This window comes from Aulonocara sp. 'chitande type north' Nkhata Bay, linkage group LG14, assembly GCF_057382095.1.
Source record: "Aulonocara sp. 'chitande type north' Nkhata Bay isolate Kocher_YH1m ecotype deep benthic linkage group LG14, A_spYH_male_GT1.1, whole genome shotgun sequence".
Classification (NCBI taxonomy): Eukaryota; Metazoa; Chordata; class Actinopteri; order Cichliformes; family Cichlidae; genus Aulonocara; species Aulonocara sp. 'chitande type north' Nkhata Bay.
The window spans coordinates 14,794,113-14,806,020 of NC_141357.1; the positions used below are offsets into that span (position 1 = coordinate 14,794,113).

At 39.9% G+C, this 11,908-nt stretch overlaps 1 protein-coding gene across 2 annotated transcripts; it reads right to left on the bottom strand.

Annotated features, from left to right (window-relative positions):
• Positions 1-64: 64 nt before the first annotated feature.
• On the bottom strand, positions 65-11,454 carry LOC147314292 (lysosomal amino acid transporter 1 homolog). 2 transcript variants are annotated; one of them, XM_086261117.1, is made up of 8 exons: positions 11,313-11,454; positions 10,619-10,991; positions 10,381-10,506; positions 10,137-10,224; positions 7,769-7,878; positions 7,573-7,674; positions 6,114-6,299; positions 65-3,048 (listed from the first exon to the last, which is right to left on the bottom strand). In XM_086261117.1, exons 2-8 carry the CDS (start codon positions 10,697-10,699, stop codon positions 2,932-2,934), a joined length of 810 nt encoding a protein of 269 aa, XP_086117243.1. In that variant the 5' UTR covers positions 10,700-10,991; positions 11,313-11,454; the 3' UTR covers positions 65-2,931. The 2 variants fall into 2 exon arrangements, with proteins under 2 accessions (XP_086117243.1, XP_086117242.1); XM_086261116.1 differs by having other exon boundaries at positions 67-3,048; positions 10,381-10,510.
• Between the last annotated feature and the right edge of the window lie 454 nt (positions 11,455-11,908).

The following is an 11,908-nucleotide window of genomic DNA, read 5'->3' on the forward strand; positions in this document are numbered from 1 at the left end:
CCAAAAAAATGTAGCGTTTAATGAGGCTTAAAGTTAACTGTGAGTCTATAAAACAGAACATCACCAAATGCTGTTTCTTTCCTGGAGTTGCTCTGCCAGACCTTCACAGTTGCTGCTCGTTTCTGGGTCTCTCTGCCTTCAGTTTTGTATTTAATAATTGAGAAGCCTGCTCTGTTGGGTTGGGATCAGGTGATTGGCTCGGCCATTGAAAAATATCCAATTTCGCTGCATTGAGAAACTCTTGGATGCTTTGCGTCAGTATTATTTGCACCGTGGAGCGCTGTATGCGGTGGTCCTGAGAGGCCCGACTTACAAAAACACCAACATTTAATATGGGAATACTGCAGAAATACAGAACACAACGGAAGTTCAATAAAATACAACGGAAGTGTTTCTGCTATAACAGCTGAGGCAAGCTGGAAGAGTAATGTGTTTTAATTGAGCCATACAATACTGTACATGTTTGGTATTAGACTGTTGGCTTGTCGCTTCCAGGGGTCTGTTATGACCTTTTGCTGCATGTCCTTCTGTTTGTGTTATATGTGCTTTTGCAGCATTGTTTTCAGAAGTCGCGCATGGAGTTTGAGCGCTCATGGTTACTGTAGCTGTCTGATCGACTCTGTGGCATTTTGTATGAGTATAGCCTGTACACTTCACAATTCAGCCTGCTACTTTACGTCACCCTTAGACACTAGTGCCCAGCTTCCAATGGCAGCTATACAAAGCTATGCCATAAAACTGCCTCCACTATGAGCCAATTTTTCCTCCATACTTGCCTCTTTCCATAATTCTGGTATAAATTTATGTTGTTATTCTGTCCAAATATTTTTTTAGTCTTTTTCTCCCAGAACTGCTACTTCAGGCTATTTTGGATGTTTTCTAGCAAAGTCTGCTTGAGTCAGTGAAAATGGAGGACTGTGCATAAAATTGGCTGTAATTCATAAACAGTTAATGCAACATTTTGATAAAACCCCTTGAAGTAGAGCTGAAAGCCTGCATTTCAATCGCATCTCGAGTTTTGGATTTAAAATCCACTGTGGAGGTGCACAGTTTCGTTCAGCAAACTACGGACATGACTGAGAAGACATTGTAAACTTGTACATTTCTGTGACTCAAAGACAGAACCTTCAAACTTTGATGTGAAATTTGAGACCAAATTCTTGATTTCTTTCAATCAAAACAGTACATAGTATATTTTAGAAAGATACAATGGAGTTATTTAAACTTGGCATAATACACATTTATTAAAAGGCAACACAATGGAAGATTAAAAAAGGAAATAAAATAAACCCATCTCAACAACTTATATATATGCTCCACAGTCTGTAGCAGCAAAAGGTCCTAATAATATATTCAATACAAAAACAATCAGAGAAACAGGAACATTTTGAAAATACAATAAATCACTAGAAGTACTGAATTATTAGTGAAGAAGTTATTATTGCATATTTGCAAATGAATTTTCTCGGGCTAGTACTGGGACTAATGACTAATGGTTTGTTTGTTTTTTAACACAAAAAGATGCCCACACTTGCCTGAGGTAGAGAAATCTGCAGAACTGAAGTTAAACAGATGATCAGGTTAAAAGTGACTATGCCACATACATGTTGTATGAGAAAACCATCTGTCAGAAGAAAGAATATAATTCACTAGTAACTAATTTACTATGAATTAACTAATATTATTAAGACTATTATTATTATTATTAGCATTAGTCTAAATCAATACTTACAAAAAAATATAATCATAAGATGAAACCACTCATCTATTAGTACACCATTTTTTTCCTTTCTCTCCTCTGTTGTCATCTATTCAATTAGCATTAGTTCTGGGAACAACTGTAAAGAAGCTAATAAGGACACGCTACGAAATAATGCAAATAAATTTGGCTTGACAAGAGCATACTCTCTCCCACAAACCCGATGACAGATTAGACACGTGGACTAATTTTATAATGCTCCTATTTTTAGATAACGTCATTGAACGCGTCTTCTTTCTTTTTTAATAAACGTTATAACATTTTTAAAAAGACAATGCCAGCACATGGAAACTTAAGAGAGGACATCTGCAGGGAGGTCATAATCAGGGACTTGGAAGGACAAACAGTTCAACTGCTGTTTTTAAGAAATACAGTTTCTTAAGTTATTATCTACTTTAACAATCTGATTCACATTAGCTTAAAAACAGTGATGTGTTTATGCAATGCATTTATATTAAGACTATTAACAGTTTTAAAGGGTACACACTGTTTCTCCTGGTGGACAACAAAGAGAACGCAAAGCAAAGAAATCCACTAGTCCTTAAACATTAAACACGAAAAATCCTTTTCACATTATATAACACTATCAGATTCACATTAAAACATCAGAGTTGGTTCTTTTTATCCCAGCGTTGTCTCGTATGGCTGTAAAGGGTTAGCTACAGGGCCACAAAGTGAGATAAGACCAATGTAATTCCACACTTCTGTGCTTACTAGGGGAGTATTTGGAAAATTTGCTTTCGTTGGCTTTTGGTGCTGATACCTACTATCTTAAAAAATATATTAATACATCAGGTTCCGCAGATACTGGCAAAGGTTTCATTTTAGAAATGGCTAATTGGTTTTAAGAGCCCTATTTTAAACATGGAAGCTCACTGATTGCTTTTAAATATAGTTTTTCCATCCATAAACAAAATCAAGAGGTCCAAGTGCAAAAATGACCCAAGTCATGCAGGCAAACCAGACTAAAGAGAAACTATGGAAGAGCTTCTAAACTGGTAGTTAATCTCCAGTGTTAAGGAAACTGTTACCTCCTCTTTCTTTCTTTATTAACACACTAAACAGGAGATTGTCCTCTTGTGTGCAAAGAAAATGAGACTCATGTTCAGCAACCCCTGAGAGCTCCAAACAAAGACTGATAGTCCAATCGCTGCTGGTGTTTGATCTCTGTCCTACAACACTGTCAGCTCCTCTTCCTCACTCAGAAGAGGTTCCACCTCTGGGATATGGCGTAGCGCACTGCTTTTGGCAGAAATGTTCTTCCTGTACATGATGAACTGGGCAGTTACCTGATTCGGTCAAGGGTTGTACGGACACTGTAAGTTCAGACATTTTACAACTGCAATATCAAAAAGGTTGGGACGCTGTGTAAAATTGAAATAAAATCAGAAAGCAATGATTTGCAAATCTAATAAACCCATATTTTATTCACAACACAACGTGGAAAACATAGCAAATGTTGAAACTGAGAAAATTTAGCATGTTAAGTAAATTTGAGGTCATTTCGAAGCAATGACTTAGCAGCTTTCTATTCCTAACCTTAACACATTTATAGATTCATGTCAGCCCGCTGTCATGCCTCCACACGTGTAGGTTCATTCCAACCTGCTCTCACGCATCCGAACGCGTAACATAGTAACGATTTGTCACAGTCGTTGGTATGTTACACATTGGGATGAAAACCTGTTGAATAGCAACGTGACTGGGTATAAAAAGAACATCTAAGAGACTGGTGTTTCTCAGAAATGAAAAGACTGGCAGCAGCCAGTGCTACCCCTCAGCCTCTTGGCAGACGCACCTATGGTATGAATGTTAAAATCCTACGTCGCCTTGTTCTCAAGTTATCGCACTCACATGATTTTCCTCCCTCTGACCTTGACCTTAAGGCTGAAGTCACTGAAAACCTACCAACCTACTAAAATCTGTCTTTAAATTATGAGAGAATTTTAGAATAATGTTACTCAGTGTAAAATAGTGAAGACTTGGAATATCTTATCGTCTAAGTATCATCATCAAAAGATTCAGAGAATCTGGAGAAATCTCTGTGTGCAAGAGACAAGGCTGAAAATCAACACTGGATGCTTTTGATCTTTGGGCCCTCAGGCAGCACTGCATTAAAAACATGATTCTGTGATGGAAATCACTGCATGGGCTCAGGAACACTTGCACAAATCACTGTCTGACCACAGTTCACCATGATATTCATGAATAAAGATTGTAGCTCTGTCATGCAAAGAAGAAGACTTATATGAACACCGTCTTCTCTGAGCCAAGGCTCATTTAAATGGTCTAAAGCAAAGTGGAAAACAGTTCTGTGGTCAGAAGATTTCAAATTTGTTTGGGAAAACATGGAGTAGAGGGACCAACGTCTTTTTCAGGGAAGTCCTAGCAGATTTCAGCAAATGCTAAACCACATGCTGCTGCCATCACAACAGCAGTTTCACAGTAGAAGAGTCCAGGGGCCCGTTCTTCGTACCTCGCTAAGTAAGTTAGCTGGATTTGATTGTTGACGATTTCGCGTGATCTTGGATCGTTCGGTTCCCCGAAGCTCATCCGGGACTTGCTGCCATAGCAACAGAGTCGTAAGCGTAAACCTGCTGGGGAGCAGGTTTACTTTATGTAAACAGGATTAGATCGCGGCCACGCAGGTATGTCCGCTTCATTTATACGAAAGCAACAGCGATATTCCACCACTGTTTCACCATAAATAATAACATCAATGTAACTAAAGACAATGCAGCACTTGATCCTTTTATTGATGTCACACAGATACATACAGGTCATTTCCTAAAAAAGGGAAATGTACTATTAACATTCTATCACATGTATGTGATTATTACAGATGTAATTCATATTTCAGAGTAGTAATTGTAAATTACTTTGTGTAATCAAGATGAGAGACCACGGCTATAAAAGCGAAGGTGGATTTGGGAAGCCTGTCGCAGCCATGTCCTGTCCGTATATGCAAGCCACCCATTGCGGAAGGTGCAAGATTGATAAGGAGAGTTTTCTGAATTCAGCGTATATTGCGGGACAGACAGGATCCTTTAGCTCAGCGCGACAGTGTGCTCATAGAGAGATATCGATTTTCCCGTGAGGATATTATTCACTTAACCAACTTGTTGACGAGGGGGTGCAGAACCACCACCTGTCTTTTGTTGCTCTGCCCTTTTCTTGGTTGCTGTTATAAACAAACAGATTATTCCAGGGTCTCTTTTCAAGAGACGAAAAGCAATATAAGAGATAAATATTACCATTCTGTAGAATATTCTTATATTTCACTTTTACTTGTTCCCATGTTCTAGTGGGTCCTGTTGTGGCTCTAATGTGAAAGGGGATATAATATAACATATTATAATATAATATAATGTAATATAATATTGGATAATATAGTGTGATATGATAAATCTACCCTACCGCCTACTGGTGTTGGCCAGAGGGGCCGATGGCGCGATATGGCAGCCTGGCTTCTGTCAGTCTGCCCCAGGGCAGCTGTGGCTACAACCGTAGCTGCCTCCACCAGTGTGTGAATGTGAGAGTGACTGAATAGTGGCATTGTAAAGCGCTTTGGGTGCCTTGAAAAGCGCTATATAAATCCACTCCATTATTATTGTTATTATTAAATTACTTACGAGTTTAATTTGTCAGCAACTTTCTGCCAGCCCTCTCTCCTTGCTTTTGCAGCCTTTGCAGTGTTCCCTTGCGTTCTGATTAAACTCTGAAACTCCTGAAATCCCTCACTCAAGAGTTCTTGCTCTGCTGCCGAAAAATACCGAGCCGAGCGCGCTCCGTCGACATTTTCGCCGACCAATCAGAAGGTTGCCGATCAATGTTTCCACTATCGATGCGTAGCCCCTTTTACGACACCCAGTGATGTCACATTACTGCGTCCAGCTGTACTAATCGTCAACAGCAGGTGTGTTCGGGGAACCGGATTAGCGAGCTCACGGTTAGCGCGATGGTTTGGTCTTGGATGTGTCATTTGATCTTGGATGTAGTGAGCGACGTACGAAGAACGGGCCCCTGGTGCTGAAGTGGGACGGTACACAGTGGTAAACATGGACATTAAACTCTAAATTCAGCTTATTTTTTCCTGTAAATAATAAACCATTTAAACATTTGACATGTTCTACTATCAAATTTGCAAACCACTGCATTTATTTTATTTACATTTCAGACAGCTGTTTTCTAATTGGGGTTGTACACAAGTTGGGACAAAATCAGCATGCTGAATGCTTTAAATTTACTGCACATGCAAAAACATTACAAGCAATATTACCCTATTATGATTTATCGGGTCAGATTTTGCATTAAGTTTGTACAGTTGGGCTTATTATTATTATTTGAAGGATACAAAACAGTCGAGTATGAGGACTCCCAGGCTGCCGATGAGCCAGGCCAGATGTTTGACGATGAAGTTCTGTTTGGAGCCCTTCAATGCCGGAAGGACAACTATGACGCTCAGCCCATACGTCCCATTACCCATCATGGCCAGGGCGAACAGCAGGTAGGAGGTGCCCTCTGTAGACTGTCGCTGGAACTAGAATAGTTAACAGATAATTAACAGACAAACAAGAAGCACCACAGCAGTCTTACACTGGGCTTATAGCGACTCTTATTGTTAGCAGGGATGGCCAGAAACATTTGTCTGATTGGTCTCCCACAGCTACAGCCGGATAAAAATGGCAACTTTCCCTGTAACGATGTCTTATGTGAAGGTTTAAACTTTGCCTCGATGTCTGCTGGGATACCTCACCACAAAAGAAGAAAAAAGGAATTTAAACAACTAAACAACAAGCATAATTTAGTGCTAATTTGGTGGAGTTGGATTTTTCCTGGCCTCTTTATAGCACCACCTGTGACAACAACTCCTGGTTTCATGAAGCCCCCCCACACACAAAAACCCAGAGTCACTGTCAATGAAAAAAAGAGTTAAGTACATGTTGTTTCACTTACATTAATCTCAATTCAGTGGACTTGCACTCCAAACAAACAGACACAGAGAACCTCAACAAGATTAAAGGATAAGACTAGATTTATTGAATTGCTTTATTGGTATCAACAAATCCCCAAAAGAGATAACAGCCAACAGCGAATTCATCCTACTAACAAACAGCAGGAAGCATGTGTGCTTCACATAAACAGGCTGGCTTTGTTCATCGCATCTATCACTGAAAGGATGAGGAAAGGCAGTATCCATCCGATATTAAGAAACCAAAGACACATTTCAACCTTGAAAGATAAAATGGAGTTTTACACTCTGCTGTCGCTGCTAAATTCAGTCCGTCCCTGAAGAAGTGTTTAGCAGCAGAGTATGAATATCCTGCTGATTATTCCCCCACAATGTCAGGCAACAAGTGAGCGTATGTGAGAGAAACTCTGAAGGGAATCCTAAACAGCAACAGTTTTAATTGTTTTGTAGACTTGGAATGACATTTTGGACGTGCTCTAACATGTTTACATTTCCACAGGGGCAAAAGCGACCTAAATGATTTACAACATCATGGGAGTCCATGTTTTGTGCCCAGAAGTCTCTCTGGCACTAGCACGCTACTGAGACAATCCCCTCTGGTGATTAATCGCTGCAATCGAGCCAATGTGTTTCTTCAGCACAACAGCGCCATTGTCTTCAACGCCTGGCTTTCATTTTGACACACATGCAGTATTCACAAATATCCATACTTCACCATCTTCTCCATCCCCATTTATGACCAACTCATACATAGTAATTTGAGCTTTCCACAAACCTCCAATCCAAACACACAAACCATGTTTCTGAGAATAAAGTGAGTCAAAAAAAAAAAGTTACTTACATTTTTATGGATTTGTGGAAAACGGGAGCAGAGGTAGAAAACAGATGCCAAATATCCACATACATAACCAGTGATTTCCACTGACTTGGAGCTGGCTGGACTCTGGGTAAGATAACAGTGAAATAAAGAGAAAAGAGTTAATGCTGCACCTACGGAAGAGTGGGTAATCTCAAGTGGAAAGGTGTTTGCGTCTTACCTGAGTGTTTAAATGTGAACCGTTGTCTATAATGAGCTTGGGTAAAGCCAGGAGTGCTAATGTCCCAGCGCCACACCACATGAAGCACACCCACTTCAGCGCGGGATTTTCTAAACGACAAACACACACAAACTCAGTAACAAACGTATCCAGCAACAACAAAAACAGTACCTGTAGGTTCAGTCTTGCTTAGGCAACAGTATAATTAAGATTACTACCCAATGAAGTTTGCAGAGCAGTGCAAATCAGATAAGGGCAGCACGACAGATGTTTACACTGACTACACAAACATTATGTAGGAGTAGGATGATAACTAGAGATGGCACGATACCACTTTTTTATGTCCGATACCGATACCGATATCATAAATTTGGATATCTGCCGATACCGATATGAATCCGATATAGTGTTTTTTAATCAACAAAACTGTTTTTTAAATATCTTGCTGCATTTTGTATAAGTTCATACTCAAGTTTAAAACAACAACTACACTAAAGCTATTCTGTTATACCTGTATACAAAAAAAATATTTCATAGTTCAGCAATACTGATCAATCTAATAAACTTAGACCTACACCATCCTCCCTATTCTGGTATTTTAAAGAGTACTTAGCGTAAATATTAAGCAACCTAACTAATAGGGTTCCAACTCCCAGCAACAACAAAATTAAATAAATAAAAAATAGGGAACCACCCCTCACGCTCCACCTTATGATGCTTAATCGACGTAATCAACCTTAATTTGATGCAGTGTGAAAAAAAATGCACAGAAATCAATTATTTTTCAAGAAATATTAAATAGATTCAACATCTTTCTTCAACAAAATTGCAGACTGCACAGATGGTACCTTCCCAAAGTAAAAAGTACTATAGCTTACTAGGGTATATATATATTAGACTTAATAGTCACTATGTACAGTAATTGACTTCTATTCATTTTACATCAAATTAAAACTTTGGGTGTCAGATAATTATTTATTAAAAGCTAGACATTTTAAATGAGAATAAGAAAGAAAAGTATGTCTTTGTGCCCCTTTTCCCAGTTAATGCCCTATCGGCCCCCCTGGCTAAACTTTGCTAGATCCGCCCCTGCACAGTTACCAGCGTCAGCTACGTAGAAAAAGATCCTCGAGTAGAAAGTAATATTAAATACATTCTAACAACAGCTGATCGAGCTTAAACGTGCTGCTGTTGTTCAGCCGCTGGTTTCCTCTTTCTGGCGCAAAGTGGACCAAAAACAAACGAGAGACAGACTCGCGACAGAAAAGCCGATCAGCTGATTTAAGCAGTTTCACGATTGAAGTAGCAGCCGGAGAGCGAGAGGCAGTCGCTTGTTAAGCTTAACGCAGGAATGCTTTACAAACATTCAGAGATGGACTTACACACTTGCTTTACTTCTCTCGGGGATAACTTTGTCGGAGATGAAATGCCAGGTTGCTAGCGAAGCTCCACATGCTATCCAGACCACCGACAGGTCCTGCATGCCACAGCTGCTCTATCACGTGATGCATACGTTCTGAGGTGAGTTACGGCGTGTTGCAAGTTTTGTGAGGTGCTTTCGTGATATTTAATGGATCGGATTACATTTTTTATTTTTCTCCGATATCCGATCCAGTAATTTAGGTCAGTATCGGACCGATACCGATACGTAATATCGGATCGGTCCATCTCTAATGATAACTGGATATAAATAACTTGAATAACTATTGTATAATATTAAACCCTACTCTACACCCCTGCAAGGTTTTATCACAACTCATTCAAAACTTTTGGAGCTATAAATAAGACACACGGAAACATTACCAAAAACACAACCTCCTTGGTGGAGGTAATTAGACATTCACCCCATTTTTCCATTAGCACTGCCTGAATTCTTACACATTGTTAGACACTATAGGATCACACAGTTGCTGAAGATTTGTCTGCTGCATGACCACGATGCGATTGTCCAGTTTTATTGAGCCTATGTAAACTGTATCCTCGGTTTCCTGTTCTTAGCTCTGTACTCGGTGTGGTCTTCTGCTGCTGCAGCACATGTGCGTCAAGGTGAAATGTGCTGTGCATTCAGAGATGCTCTTCTGCATGTGTTGTTTGTAATGTGGTTATTTTATTTGTCTTCTTATGTACTCGAAACAATCTCTTTTATCCATTCATCTGCTGCTCACTGGATACTTTCTGTTTTTTGGACCATTCTCTATAAACCCCTGAGATGGTTGTGATGGAAAATGCTACATAACAAGTGCACAAAAGTCTTGCGTTACCCATCACTTCTTTATGTTATAAGACTTTTGCACAGTGCTGTATTTAAACCAGGCATCATGCTTTGCCAGAGGTTTAACCTAAGAGCAGAGACGGTGTCAGGACTCACTTCTGCTGGAGCTGTTTTTGATCTTATAGTAGAGAAACTGGGAGACGAGAATCAAGTCAGTGAAGATGTAAAACACCACTGTGACAACCTGAGAGTGGGACAAATCAAGAGAGAGAAATGTCAAGTAAAATGAAAAAAAGAAAATCAGTATCAGGATAATGACTATCCCTTCAAAAGCTTGATAGAGATTCACACTGCACAGCCAGCAGACCTCAACCAGCCAGGCTGAGTTGTCTGTGTTCACCTGAATGGGCAGCTGGCTAGTGAGATAGCATCCAGCGAAGCTGGTCAGGTCTCCACTGAGGAGGAAGACGAGAAACCCAAAAGACATGGCCTCCTCCACTTTTCCATTCCGATAGGCCTCATAGACCTGCCTGGAAAGACCCAGCAAGTCAGATTAAAGACAAATATAAGACATTAACATTTCTGACTGGCTGAGCTGGCTGCACGATAAGCCGACAATAATCAAAGTAATTACTCACGGTATCGTGGACAACAAAAAACAGAACATGGATATGAGTCCTATCACAACACTGCAGTACTCCCAGATGTTGTCCACACATTCCTCAAGCAGGTAAAGGATCCATGGTGTCCCGTTGACACACAGCGGTCTGCCCTGAGATGGAGCAGTCCAGTTGTTGATGGCCACATCTGCACTCTTGCCTGGAAAACGCCCGCTGGCCATGAGGAGAGACTGATTTCCTCTACCTCCTCCTCCTTTTCCTCCTACTTCAACTTTCTAAGTAGCCTGGGTGTGTTTTTGTTTTGTCAACAAAGCTAAAGCCTGGAGAAAGCAGATTTATGTGGCACCACTACCTGCCTGTACAAACAGACTTCTTATGTCATTTCTCGAGTCTGAAAGACAGAAAAATAAAACAGACAGTGAGCAAAACGAACAAAGAAAACTGTGGAAGGTACAGAGGAAAGAACATAAAGTGTTAGGTCCATCCCAAATCAGTAATTACGTCTACATTTTAAAAAATACGTCAGTAAGCGATAAGTTTGCTCATGGTGCACGCTCAGTCTGGCCTACCCACGCTCACAGCTGTCCAGAGAGCCACTTGTGGTGTTTATGTGGACGCAATCATGCTTCAGGCTAATTTAAATGGATTTGGAAGAGATGCTAACAAACAAACAAACATACAAAAAACATAATTAAGTTCAGTGACCGCTCACCTGACTAAAACGGACTCGTAAAAGACTCCAGGCTGTTTGCTAGTTTGTACAAACTTCACCAGCATCCTCACACGTTCAAGCCCTTTGAAAAAGATTACGGATAGCTTCTCCGTCCACCATCAGCGGTCTCCTGTGTGAAGCGGGCCAGGATAAGATGCAACATCCGGTGCGAATTCAAAGTAAAATCCTCTTTGAGGACAATTTAATACTGCTTGAGAAATTTACAATATAATGCCAGGCTATTTATTAATTTAAAAATAATATCTCTTTTTTTGTAAACTGGGATACTTAATTTGTATATATTTATGTAGAAAACATTTTTTCAAAGTTGTACCCAGGTACGTATTTACGAAAACAGCATACGCTATAGCAAAAGTCATGTGTGTTTTTATTTCAATGCCACAGTAGAATGTATTTTCGTGTATAATATACAAATACATATTTTTGACGTTAATAGTTCCCATTCATTTCTCATGTACTTCATTCACGTATCGCTCCATGAAGTAGATAGAATCATGTGCTTTTATTTTGAAGGCACCGCAAAATGAAGTCTCACGCCGGACGCGATGCCTGGGAAAATACCACCATCTACTGAC